Genomic DNA, 14236 nt, shown 5'->3' with positions numbered 1-14236 from the left:
CCTGGCAGCCCAGGAACAAGCCCTGAGCACCAGAGTGATAGAGGCTCAGATCTACCACACCAGACAAGACCCAAGGTGTAGATCTACCACAATAGACAAGACCCAAGGTGTAGATCTACCACAATAGACAAGACCCAAGGTGTAGATCTACCACACCAGACAAGACCCAAGGTGTAGGCTGGGCAGAGAGGCGCCTGAAACAATCCAGCACATAACTGCAGGGTGTAAGATGCTGGCAGGGAAAGCATACATGGAGCGCCACAATCAAGTGGCTGGAATAATATACAGGAACATGTGTGCAGAATATGAACTGGAAACCCCAAGATCAAAATGGGAAACACCCCCGACGGTGGCAGAGAATGAGAGGGCAAAGATCCCGTAGGACTTCCAGATCCAGACTGATAGGATGGTAATGGAGAACCAACCAGACATTGTAGTGGTGGATAAAGAACAGAGGAAAGCCGTTGTGGTGGATGTGGCAGTGCCAAGAGATGGGAACATCAGGAAGAAGGAACATGAGAAACTGGAGAAATACCAGGGACTCAGAGAAGAACTGGAGAAATCCTGGAAAGTGAAGGTGACAGTGGTGCCTGTGGTAATTGGAGCACTCGGGGCAGTAACCCCCAAGCTGGAGGAGTGGCTACAACAGATACCTGGAAAGACCTCAGACCTCTCAGTCCAGAAAAGCGCAGTGTTAGAAACAGCCAAGATACTGCGTAGGACCCTCAAGCTCCCAGGCCTCTGGTAGAGGACCCGAGCTTGGGTGAGAAACCACCCGCGGAGGGTGAGAGGGGCGTTTTTATACATTTAAAAGAAAACATTTGATATAGTTGATTTAATTACTTCCTTTCAACCACTTTGGTTACTTTATCATCATTTGTAGAGATGCATCATTGACTATATATGAGAACTGGACTGAGCGAGTGTGACATCACCCAAAGGAAATGGTTCACTTCCAGCTCCAACAAATTCAAGTCAATTCAATCGCCATTTTTTTGCGTTACGGAGGCCACCTTGTTGGTACCAAATGTCATCAGGAAGCAGTGGTTTGTCCGAGTCACCGTTTCTATGGCAACCATTCTCCCCAATCAGGAGTGAGCTTGCTGGAAGAAGAAGACTCCTCCTACTTTTATAGAGGCATCTGATTGGTCAGTTTATAACTTGAATTACAGAAAAAAATTAGGATTATAAAAAGATGTTAAAAAAGGTTTTCGAGCAATAGTTTAATCATCGGAGTTCAATCCATGCTAAAAGCTGCAACCAAGCAACAGAGGGGAGTCTAGTGATGGATTCTTCAGCAATAACAGGAGGTTTTTGGGAATTCCTGACACCTTATTATCCTGACAGTAAACTTTGACAGCTGTGGTCGAACAGGACCAAAAGTTATGTTTATCCAGAAAGAATAGCCGCCTCTACTCAGCCAAAAAAAAGAAAAAAGTCTTAAGAGTAAAAACTAAAATGTGACTCATGGCATACTTTGTCAAATTAGAAGCCAACAGGTTCTAGTTTGGTTTATTGTGAGTTCAAATTCATTTTTGAAATGACTTTCTGTGGTGTCATTTCTACTTCCATGTGTTCATTTCATTCACCTGAACAGTGGGGGCTGTTTTGGTCACTGACGGTTACAAAAGTAAAACGCTGACGTTGCTGGACCGGAAGGCCATAGTCGTTTAGTTGATCCGTTTAGCGCAGACCTCAGCATTAGAGCCATAGTGGGGAAAAAAACTCAAGAAAAACCTAGAAAATGAAACTTTCTTGAGTCTGTGTTTGTGAGGTTATGGTTTTTCTTTCATAAATCATAGAGAGATTGGCTTTTTAAGAGTCCTGGCATTTCATAGGTTACTTTTAAAATTAACAGTTGCCTAATTCTAGCCTTCAATAAACAAACTGCTAATGTAGACTCTGCTTAGTCATTCAATATCGTTGAATCTTCCCAATGCTCTAATGAATGTGCTGTCGCCGGTGGCTTTCATGGTTTTTATTTACTGGTATATTCACGTACCCATTAGTTTCTTCTCTGCATCACTTCACCTCTATTTGCTGTTCCTTCCAGCCAATGAAGCGGCGTTTAGTGCCATCATTTATTACTGGAGCTGAAGAAAATGTTTGCTTCACTGTCTTGGCCACCAACAAACACACACCGGCACTCATCACCAGGTCAAACCGGCAGTAGTCGGGCCTCCTGATGCCTGAAGTCAACAGAAAACCAAGGACAAACATCAAGGTTGAAGAGTTGAATCTTTGGTGTTTAGTTAGTTATTTTACGGGGAAGTATGAAGGCAGCATGTTTGTCACTTCAGTTTAGATTTAGAAACTCTTGTAAACTAAGACTGCGTTCACACCAAACGCGATGTACGCCGCCAATCGTGTTCTCTGCTTCCTTTTGGATGCACATCAAATTCGCCCGGCAAAAAAAAGTGTTAATAAACTTGACGCTCTCAACGTGTGTGGGAGGAGCTACTGTCCAAAGGTTTCAGCGTCCTCACTTCATGGAAACATTGACTGTTAATCTTATAAACAGGCCCTATGTCTGAATGATGGCCAGTTTGAAGACTTGCTGTCCGGCATTAGTCTGAGGAGGAAAAACATTCATATAGGAATAAAATTAAAGGGCCTATTCGTTAGTTATTATCTCGATGCCAATAAGAAAAATATCATAAAGTTCAGGAGAACGATCAAATTCTCCTCCATGTTGGTTTTGGACTCCACCGACTGATCACATCATTAACTGGAAAAAGCTGAGTGCCTGATTGGTTGATGGGATAACATTTGATCATAAATTTGAACTCCCAAAGACCTGTCCAAAATGCACTGCTACTTAAAAACCTTTCGGGACCTTTAATCGCATCTTTATATTGACTTTGTTATAAAAACTGGATGCCCCTGCAGTGCAAAGCGCTTTCAGTGTGAATGCGACTTGATGCAGGTCTGAAAGCTCAGATAAGGAAGTTATTATCGCCTATGACAAACGTTTAAACATTTATTACTGTAAAACGTTTCAGTCCTTTGTCACAAAATGAAGAACTTTGCCTGAACTAAAGCCCTGTGAGTCTTCCAAGAAAGGAAAGTCATTCCAGGAACTTCCTATTTGTGTTCTCATTCATTGTTTGCCTGGCATGAGACTGTGTTGCAATAATCAATGTGAAAAACAAGTAATAATTATTTTAATGTTGAAGATCTTAAGGGTGAGGAACTCAGCCAAGGACCTTTTATAGTTCTGTTTGTTAACAAGGTTTCACAAAAACAAGCTTTTTATTTCCAGGAAAAACTTTATGGACGGAGGAAATTAACCACAAAGCACCCCCCACCCCTGGAAAAACCTGTATGGGAAACGCAGGTGGACCGCAGAAGAGATGGACGAAAGAAAGTGTTCATGCACATTTTTTTCAATGGGCATGTGGGGCGCGACAGGTCATGGTGAACATTTATACAACACACAAGGGTGAGGAAGAGTGAAGTAGGCGCGATGCAGCCGTACGGATTTTTTATTTTTCAAAGCCCCCCCTGAACCTGCTCAAGGAACCCATCAACGGTGTTCACGTGATAAATGTGCGCTCCATGCCTGACTGTTAGAAATGAGTAAATTAGACAACTAGTGTAGTTTGGGCGTCCAATGGGCGTGAAGGCATCATGTAACCAGCACTCGCACCTCACTTATAACCAGAGTTTGACATAAGGGCTTTCATTGGACTTACGAATACTGTTGAGTGTTTCTTCTTTACTTTCCTGATGTTTTGTAAAACATTTATTTAAAACATTGCTTAGCATAAAAAGTTTTTTTTATTTTTACTCAGAGCAAAAGATTGTACCGTTGCACACTTTATAACGCACATTCAGAGTCACTCTGTGCCTCAGAACCAGGAGTCCATGCTTCCTCCTTCATCGGTTAAGTTCCATCGATTCCAGAAGAGGCCAGTTTCATCCAAAAATTCTCATACAAGGGTCTTGAGTTGTCTGAGTTTTTGTGATGCCCTGGAGGAGTCACGCGACTGAGATAAAAATCTGCAAATACGTGAAACCGCAAATACTGAAACGCGAATAAGCCTGGAGACACTGCGCTTTATTAAAGCCCATCTACACTATGTGCCCACAGTTCTACTATAAATCTTTACTTTGATTTTTTCAGAGTACTGGCTTTATCAGTCAATCCCACTATTTATTTAGTGATTTTCCACTCACTCTTTTATAAGTTAACACATTTATAGAGTGTATTACACGATAATATTGAAAAAAAGGTAACCACTGATAGGACTAACAAGCCTATCATTCCCCCCCAATGCTAAAGACTGTCATTGAACTGAGAAAACCAAATTCAGAATCCAACCTTTCCCACCAATATCTCAGAATCCACACATCAGAGTGACTCGTGTCCAAATTTACAAGACAAGGAGCGGACTAAAAAATTTCAAACATGGATCTCACCAGGCATCAGCTGCAACTTGCTCTTCCTCCCACTTTGTACCCCCTTCAACTAAAGTGAGTATCTTTGCTTGGACGATAAAAACCTCTTCTTCAGAGACCATCAGGAGTTTCTCAACAGCTTGGACTTTTCTCACATGACTGACTCTTCCTGATAAGGAGGCTCTCCTTCTCCTCTTCTGCTCTCACCCTGACCTAACATTTAGTCAGTGACAAAACGGACAACAATTGGAAGGAATAATTGTGTGCCAAATGTGTCTTTTCAAGGACAAAACAACAAAAAGTTTAATTCTGCTTTTGATGATCCAATCTATTTTGATTTGTTTCAAATTGAATGAAGTGTTAGATTTTTTTAACCTTCTGCTAACTGTTTTCTATTTTTTATTTTAATGGAAAAACATGTTTAGTCATTATTTGCCTTTAGCAATAATTAGATTATTTGCACCATTCCTTGAAACAAAAGTGCATTTCAGTCCATCTAAAGAGGAGCTGCTGCGTTTCTGAAAAAGTCCATTTGTTTCCTCCAAAATTCAGCCTAAAATTCCTCTTCTGACAGCGCTGCTTTTCTTGGACATGACGCTGCTCCTAAACTTGATTTTACAAAAGCGATATTCAATCTTCAACATAAACAGCAGCAACTCAGACCAAGACGAACTCGGCTAAAACCGAACGGTAAAGTCAGATTTTCCCAACAACCCGTATTGTTCTGTTTCTCATTAAAATTTGCCGGTTCGGTCTCCGGCCGTGGCTTGTTTGAGGCGGACCCAAAATTCAAACACAGCCCAGAAGTGTAGCATGAAAGCAGAACATTCTTGAATCTCCCTTTTTTATAAAACACAGTGACCGAACAGAAAGAATGCCAGAGTCTCATCAGCGAAACAGCGTTACGGAAAAATCTGCGAAGAAACCTAAATCTGAAACGACAAGCAGAAAGGGAACTGAAGTGGTACCAGAGCAGAACAAATTACAAAAGTCTACCAATGAAACATGGAACACGCAGAGGGATGTTCTCCTTCCTTCACGTTTATGTTCGCTTTGTTTGGTTTTATTTGTTTTATGTGCCACAGTAAAATGAGGACGATCTGATGGTTCATTTAATGGTTTCTGGAGGTCTTTAAGGTGCAGTTTCAGTCGTCACTCATGTTTCCATGTTCTCTCTTTCTCCTGGGAAGACTTCCAAAAGCTCCGGTTGAACTGTGTCGTCACGTACTTCGGCGTTTAACACACCCGGTGAGGTCTGCCGGGCCTGGTCTCGGGTTCCTCCGGTTATGACGCTCTGAGTCTGCAGGGAAGCTGCTGAAACATCTACTTTTCTGGAGTTTGTGAACACTCTTTAAGTGCTCTCATTTTATGATTAGATGTTCTCACTGGAGATCAATAAACTCCCAACTGTGAGGAAACGGTTTTTAACAGCTACTTTTTAGGGCCACTCGTGTCTTTTCCACTCATGCTATCCTAAACTGAAATGTTCCAGACCAACAAACAGAAAGAAACTTTGCTTTTTACGCACATTTTTCATGTTTCTTAGCCTCTGAAATCATCTAGACCAGTGGTTCTCGACCTTTTTCAGGTTTAAAGTCAGACAATATTTTAATGGACTGGTCTGTATGAGGGTGAAGTGGGAATACGTTTTTTATTTTTCCTTAACTTTATGCAGCTTTCTTTTATTTTGAAGTCCAAGGCTCTTCTTCTGTTTTCATACTGTTTATGTTCCACCAAAGGAAATGTTCCAAGTACTTGTATTTTTTGTTAACTTGGGGATTTCAAGTAGCAGATTTGGTTTTGCCTGAGCGACTTGACGTGCGTCAAGAATGAGTCGGATGTGGTGGATAGAATCCTGGAAAATTCCAAAATAAAACTTCTGTCAGAATCAGATGAGAAATAAAAATGTAGATTGTGTTTTATTTTGGGTTTTTTCTGCAGTACCAATTATCTCACAGCCTGGAGGTTAGAGACCACTGATGTAGAGTAATTATAGTTTCAATGAAAACATCAATAAAACAAATGGAAAGAATTACATTTTGATCAAACTGACATTGTGTTTGATGCCACAAAAATGTTTTTTGCTCGTATCTGTTTGATCAGGCAGGAGGCATGAACAGACACAGTTCCAATGTTTTTCAGTTTAGAATATGGCTTTTGTGAAGATGTTTCCCAGCATTCAGTGTAAATGCTATAAAACTGGATGTTTGTTGAATTAAAAAAGTCTGCTGCAATTGTTGTTTTTTAAACACACAAATAAGTTGTGATTAAAAAAAAAAATCGTATCCGTTATTGAAGTGGGAAAACGCTCTCCGTCTGATGATTGGAAGGTTCCTGCTTTGAAGGCGGGAATGTGAGAAGAATGCAAGCATATGAGGACGAGTGTCTGCGGCGCCGGATGTGTGAGATGCTTTGGTGCCTCTGTGCGGGGAAAAAAAATCCCAGCATCACTCTGTCGCTAAGCGCTCCCCCCTAAAAGGCTTCCACCCCTACAAAGCTCTGCAAATAGAGGCTGGCCGGCGCAACCGACAACAGTCGCATTACTGTGGCACAACAGGAGATAAGGCGCCGTTTACTCAGCAGGGCTCCTGGGTGGCCTTTTTTGCAGATATCTCAAAGTGGAAAACACACAGAAGTGACAGTCTTTCATGATGTTATTGTCGCCTCTACACACAGAGTACACACACGAAGAGATGAGGAGGGAGGCATTAATGCTCTTCATCTTTCTGTCTCTAGATCAATTCACAGCAGACTTGTTTCTCCCTGCTGACTCTTTTTTACTCCACAATTAACACACTTATCTTTCATTTCATGACCCCGTCCTCCAGCAGAGGTTCTCCCCCTGGCCATCACTATCCAGCCCCTCTTCCTGCTCTGAGGAGGAAGGATGCCCTTATCAAAGGTTATTTCACCACGCTTCCAGCAGAAGTCAAACTTTCTCTGTGATCCTTAGCAGCAGGGAGTGCGGTCACAGCGGTTAACCGGTTAAAGGAACGATTAGCATTTTTTTTACCAGACAAGAGCGCACAGTTTTATCCGTTCAAGTAAATACAAGCTCCTCGTAGGCTACAAACGTGTCCAAGAAAGCTGAGATGTCAGGTCATTAAAGTCCTGAGAGGTTGACTCGTACGGGTGCTGTGGGTTTTTGGGTCCGTGAAGGGTCGTAGATAGAACCGGCTGCATCTTAAGGGAAGCAAAGGTGGGTCTTGCAGTTCCTTTGATGCTCGTACAGACACCTGAATGGGACGTTCCGTTGTGGTTTGTGTGGTAAGTGTATCGTGACGTATTTATAAGGTTAATGAAAGTTAAACGCACTTATGATGGTGTTGTACAATGCCTTAACGCCACACTCTACTCATTAGTGAGGTTTGTGTAATGGCTCCTTACTGACTGTGCCCGAATGCATCACGCAAGGGGTTTGTACGTGATTTGTAAGTGACCGTAGGATGTTCACACCAACTATACGCATGGCAGACTGCGTGTCCCCTACAGGTTTGACCCTTTTTCATCCCCCAGACAGCTCATATCCACCCTTAGGGCAGTTGGGACTCAGGGTTAATTGGTTCAGACCCAGAAGCTATCCTGACCAACAAATTAAACTACAACCAATGTAATTAAATAAAAATCAGTAAGGCACTGCTGTTTTTTTTTAAAACGGTTTTCCAAAAGCTTTTTAGCAGAAATGTACAGACCACTTAGTGTTAAGTCATCACACATAACACGACTCAGCCAATCAAATGTTTGCTGTAAAGGCCATAAATGTTGATCAGACAGTGCAGTCAGAGTCAAGTTCTCAATTGTTCTATTAAATCCAGTGGCAGAGAGTCAGAAAATAATCAGTTTGGATGAAAGTTTGAGGAACAGACGGGTCAAATGGAGAAAAGAGATGAAGGATGCTGCACAGGGGACGTTTGAGGAAAAGGCAACACAAAGGGAGTGAGCCAAACAACACAACAGAGGAAAGTGGCAGAAAAAGAAGTTTATAAATGGCTTTCTCCAAAAAAAAAAAAAAAAAGGTGAACTGTAGAAAATAGAGCATTAAATCTGGAATGGACAAACTCAGTTCTGTTCATACTTCACTTTGGAATTACTAAACTAAAGTCTGTCACGGGTTCAAAAACATTAACACTGAATAAAGGTTTCAATGTGAAACAGTATTACGAGACCAAACTGGAAGGTTCTCTGCACAGCAATTTAAAATGGTCCAGCAAAGGCTGTTGGCTTGTTTTGGGTCCATTAGGAGGAAGGCAGCTTCTTTTCTGGCAGAGCTAACCGGTCAGGGGCAAATCAGTTTTCTTCTTTTTGGAGACGTCGATGAAGATTCTCATTCATCCAGGTGACATCTTGAAGTTGAGTCATAGCATCTGGACTTAGTATCTTCTCTCTCTGAAATGTTTCACCACTCATCCAAGCAGCGTCAGCTTTTTCTTTTAACAATGAACGGATGCTACAGGAAAAGGATAATTCAGCCATCCACTCTTTTCAGAAAAACTTGAGATGTTTACAGTAGATCTGCAGGGAGACTTTGCACTAGGGTTCGGCAATATAAAATGAATAAGATCACGATATAGTTTCTTTCATCAGGGGATCGCGATATAAACTATATAACTTTATTTGTCAAATATGCACACTGTTGCTCATAAGAGAAATGTGTTATCATCAGCAGGTTGTTAAGGTTAAATTATTTATTTATCAATCTTTAAACATAACAGATGCACTGAAGCAACAAGATGCTACAGTTTCTTTCAGATAGCTAAGAAAACTCTTTTATATATATATATATATATATATATATATACACACACATAAATATATCGCAATATTGATCACTAACAGGAAATACCACCAACCTTTTGTAACACCTGAAGCACAACTAAGGTTGCTGTGCAGGTCCTACTTCGAGAAGAAACTCTCACAATTTGCTTTAGTTTATCATATATATAGATATAGATATATAAATATGTATATACTGTATATCTACCAACCAAATAATAACACTGTTTTACACAGAAATACCTTTAGTTTAGGGCTGCACGATACGAGGAAAACTCACGATTTGCGATATTAGTGATCAATATTGCGATGATGAACAAATAGAAAAACAACAAACGACATGAGTGAACAAAAACAGATATGATAGAGACCCCTGAAAACATAAAGTTTTTGATTATTATTCTCATATATTATTAACATTAAAGTTACAGCGCTCTCATGACAGGGGGGGTCAGCACACAAATATGACACAGGTTGAGGTTTATGGTGTTACACCGGCTCTGTAATGCTCATTGACAGTAAAATAAGAGAAATAGATTCAAATACATTGACGGTAAAATACAGTCAATGGTGATGCTTCAAAGAAGCAGCGAATACGCACTGGATTCAATTCATGTCCTACTAATTATTTTTGTTGTATTTATCTGCCACGGCCTAAAGTGCGGTCTGTGAAAATATTGTCCGACTGTTAAACCGGTCGGGGATCACATAGGCGAGACACGGATCAGCTCGTTAGCATAGCATCATAGCATTATGCTACGCAACAGCGCAGTCTCCAAATCAACGCTTTTTATTCATCTGCCTGTCGCTGCTGTTGTTCCAGCAGGTTTATCTTCCATTTCTGTCTGGATCATGTCCAAAATAGCCAAATGTCCCCCTGCTTCATCAGCCAAATGCTACACGGAAGTGAACTGGCCACGGGGGTGGAGCGTCTCTCACGCGTGCTTGTTTACCTGGTGTGTAGACGATACAGGAGGAGAGAACAAAAGAAATCCACCAATGGGAGGGCTGATAAACTTGATTCATTTAACGCAAACATTTACTAGCTAACCCTCTAACTTTTATTCACGTAAAGAGGACAAAATGATCGCAACTGGTGAGTGTTAATTCCCCGACCCTTTCAAAATAAAAGTATCATGACAGACTCAATTTTCCATGTAGAAAAAGTTACATTACGATATGTTTAATGATCCTTTTATCACCCAACCCTACTGTGCACACTTCCCATCAGTGCAGGATCAAGTTTTTCATAGCTTCAGTGTTGGACAGCAGGTCATTATGTTCATTCAGAACCCATTTCTCCTCACAGATCTACTGGGTTCTTCAAAGGAAGTCACTCTAGATGCAGTCGGTTGATTGCCAAGCACCTTTGCTCTTAAGAGCAGTTTATTAGAACGTATCCTTGCATGTTCTGGCTCTAAAAAACACCTCCCACGTCAGAGAAAGTAGCTCTGTATATCTTGACCATATTTGGTTCTACATTTAGCTGCCAGGTGTCTTTCTCTACCGGAACATTTGATAAACTAAACACAGTTCCAGGCTCACTGACGAAGACCTCCACACGTGTCTAAGAATACCCCTGACTCTATTCCAAGCCAGGTATCAAATCCTGGCAGGACAAACAAGAGCTTCATTTTCTTACTGATTAGAAGAAAAAAAATCAAGACTTGAACGTAAAGGGAGTCAATAAATAGCTTCCAGAAGTGTTAATATGAGTTTAAAAAACTGGTTTGACTCAAGATCTCAGGAAAAGGAAAACTCTACGTCCCTTTAAATTTTGTTTTGTTTTTCTAAGTTAGGCACTGAATTTGAATACATGCAAATATGATGTGACAGTAATAGCCTCTTGACCAGGACTCCCTTGGAAAAGAGGTTTTTAATCTCAATGGGACTTCCTGGTTAGATAAAGGTTTAATAATGATAATAAAATAGTGACACCAAAATATAAATAAAACTTTCTGGACACAGTAAAATATCACACTTCTTAACAACTTATGAGCTGTTAGTTCATGAAATATTTTGTAATTCTGTACGGTTCAGTTGAATATGTCTGTGGTGTTATTTCTGTTTCTGTGTTATCAGGAAACCTGAAAGGAAAGGAGACCAATCCTGGTGACAGAAAGCTAAACATAAGAAACCCACGAGGTGAGGGAGCCACTAAAGTGGGACAAAACAAATGAACGGACTCTTAAATACACTGAGGGTAATTAACAGGCCTGGGTACATGCACGGTCATCATGGGTACATGCACGGACGTCATGGGTACGTGCACGGACGTCATGGGTACATGCACGTCATGGGTACGTGCACGGACGTCATGGGTACATGCACGGACGTCATGGGTACGTGCACGGACGTCATGGGTACGTGCACGGACCTCATGGGTACATGCACGGACCTCATGGGTACATGCACGTACGTCATGGGTACATGCACGTCATGGGTTCATGCACGGACGTCATGGGTACGTGCACGTACGTCATGGGTACGTGCACGGACGTCATGGGTACGTGCACGTACGTCATGGGTACGTGCACGGACGTCATGGGTACGTGCACGGACGTCATGGGTACGTGCACGGACCTCATGGGTACATGCACGGACCTCATGGGTACGTGCACGGACCTCATGGGTACGTGCACGGACCTCATGGGTACATGCACGTACGTCATGGGTACATGCACGTCATGGGTTCATGCACGGACGTCATGGGTACGTGCACGTACGTCATGGGTACGTGCACGGACGTCATGGGTACGTGCACGTACGTCATGGGTACGTGCACGGACCTCATGGGTACGTGCACGGACCTCATGGGTACGTGCACGGACCTCATGGGTACATGCACGGACCTCATGGGTACGTGCACGGACCTCATGGGTACGTGCACGGACCTCATGGGTACATGCACGTACGTCATGGGTACATGCACGTCATGGGTTCATGCACGGACGTCATGGGTACGTGCACGTACGTCATGGGTACGTGCACGGACGTCATGGGTACGTGCACGGACGTCATGGGTACGTGCACGGACCTCATGGGTACGTGCACGGACGTCATGGGTACGTGCACGGACGTCATGGGTACTTCCACGGACGTCATGGGTACGTGCACGGACATCATGGGTACATGCACCTCATGCACATCATGACACTTATCCTTTGGTGCAACTATCTCCTAATACATGTGCATACCTAGGTCTGATGGACCTAGAAAACAACCTTTTTCTTTTCCTTAAGCTTGGTTCAGATTCCAGAATATTTCAGCACAATTTGCTAAAGTAAATCTATTTTAATTGAAATCCTAATTAGATCATATTTTGAATATGTTGCCTAAACTTCCTGTAAAATTTGAGTGAAGGTTAAAAATCCCAAAACAGAATATACCATTTCCAGAAGGTTAGATTTTTTTTAGCCCCTGTTTGGTCACAGTTAGGTTTGGACATTCTTTAAGTATCCCAAACCTCCAGCTAAGGTTCTGTATGTCTATACTGCAGAGATGTTCAGCTAAGCCTCATCTGGATGACTGAAAAATCTTCCAAGTCATCAATGTTTTAGTCAGATTTGGTACAGGTCCCTTTCTCAAACCCTGTTTCTGTGATTGTTTTACTCTGAATAAGTGCAGCCATCACTGTCGGAGCTGTATGCGAATTCAAAGCTTTAAAAAGTCCTGATTTTGGTGCTGCAAACTTACGGGGTACGTCACCATGTTTTGCTGCTCTCCCCCCGTTTCACATCTCAAAAGAAATTATTGGGATTTTTGTACAACTGGAGGAGAATTGTGGGGTTTGATTTTAATAGATTTTTTTTCCCTGTGTTTGTGTGCTGCCGCTCATCCTGACAAAACCACAGGAGACGCAGATCTGAGCCAAATCACAGATAGTGATGAGGCGGCTGAACGTTGCCTTCATGAAGCCCAACAGAACAAAACTTCACAAAGCTGGACTCTGGATCGAACAAAAAAATGTTTCTTCTTTCTTCTATTACACGGTTGTGCATTTGAATATGCTCCTGCTGTCACCTGCAGGTCAAAACAAGCACTGCATGTTGCTCGCAATGAAAATCTAGGCTGTCTTGAAACAGCATCCATGAATATAGACAAACTCTGAATCCCGCAGTTCTCCATAGGGTTTCCCAGAGTTTTAAATTGGTTACTGCCAATACTGGAGGACTGTTGTGCTGGAAATATGTCTTAAAGATTTAATTGCAGTTTTGAAAGGACTTTTTAGGGATTAGCAAACTCCCTCATGGTGATGGCGCTCTCTGAAGACATCATAAAGTCCTGCCTACGTTCTCAACGTCTACTGGTCCGTTAGGATCACACTCAGGATGACTGCAGAGATGGTGTTTTATAGAAAACTGAGGTCATGGGTTTATGGTCATGGAAAGTCACCACAGTCGTGACTAAGACTGGGTCGTACTTAAACTTTTATGATCAGAAACCGGCAGAAAAATGAGTTAGCTGAGACTGACCCGCCCCAAACGGACCACAAGAAGAAGAGAAGTTGGAACCATTGTCACCGGGGGAAAGGGAAGTACCCAGGCGCAGAGAGGAGAGGAGGCAGGAGGTTGCAGGAGAACGGGGTTTAATAACAAAGCTAAAGACAAAACCAAAACCACTGCATACGGCAGGCAAAACTTGAAACACTAGAAAGACTCGAAACCGGGGAAATATACAATATGGACCAGCACAGGAGGAAGGGAAAGACAGCACTTAAATACATACAAGGCAACAAGACACAGTTGGAAACACTCAGGACTGATGGGGCAAGGTAAAACTCGAAACAACAACAAAACAGGAAATACTACAAAATAACACAGGAAATCAAGGAACAAAACAAAAAGTGACTGAAACCGTAACATAACCCCCCCCTCAAGGAACCGCACCGAGGTTCCTCCAAGAGTCCAGGAGGAGGGGGCCCGAAAGGCCACTCCAAGGGCCAACAGCAGTCTGGCGAAGCGGGTCCGGAGGACGGCCCGGAGACCGCCCTGTCCGGCGAGGCGGATCCGGAGGGCGGCCGGGAGGCAGCGCCATCCGGCATCGACAGTCTAACCAGCAA

The 14236-nt window shown here is 42.4% G+C and overlaps 1 protein-coding gene across 8 annotated transcripts in view; it reads left to right on the top strand.

The window, feature by feature from the left end:
• ube2e2 (ubiquitin-conjugating enzyme E2E 2) overlaps positions 1-14236 on the top strand; it is a 137688-nt gene that overhangs the window by 75405 nt on the left and 48047 nt on the right. For 4 of the 8 annotated variants that reach the window (XM_078933281.1, XM_078933279.1, XM_078933278.1 and 1 more), the window contains one exon: positions 11257-11319. The exons of 2 other annotated variants lie outside the window; for them this stretch is intronic. Coding sequence is in view for 4 of the 6 variants with exons in the window: in XM_078933278.1 (XP_078789404.1) it covers positions 11257-11319 (63 nt within the window). In the remaining 2 variants the exon portion in view is untranslated. Of the gene's footprint in view, positions 1-11256; positions 11320-13028; positions 13143-14236 lie in introns of all 8 variants that reach the window. 2 more of the 8 variants (XM_078933277.1, XM_078933274.1) reach the window with 1 other exon arrangement.

Source organism: Oryzias latipes, chromosome 16 (genome assembly GCF_053564925.1).
Source record: "Oryzias latipes strain Hd-rR chromosome 16, Olatipes_Hd-rR_3.1".
Classification (NCBI taxonomy): domain Eukaryota; kingdom Metazoa; phylum Chordata; class Actinopteri; order Beloniformes; family Adrianichthyidae; genus Oryzias; species Oryzias latipes.
The sequence above is the reverse complement of the archived record's forward strand: the minus strand, read 5'-3'. Positions and strand labels throughout refer to the sequence as shown.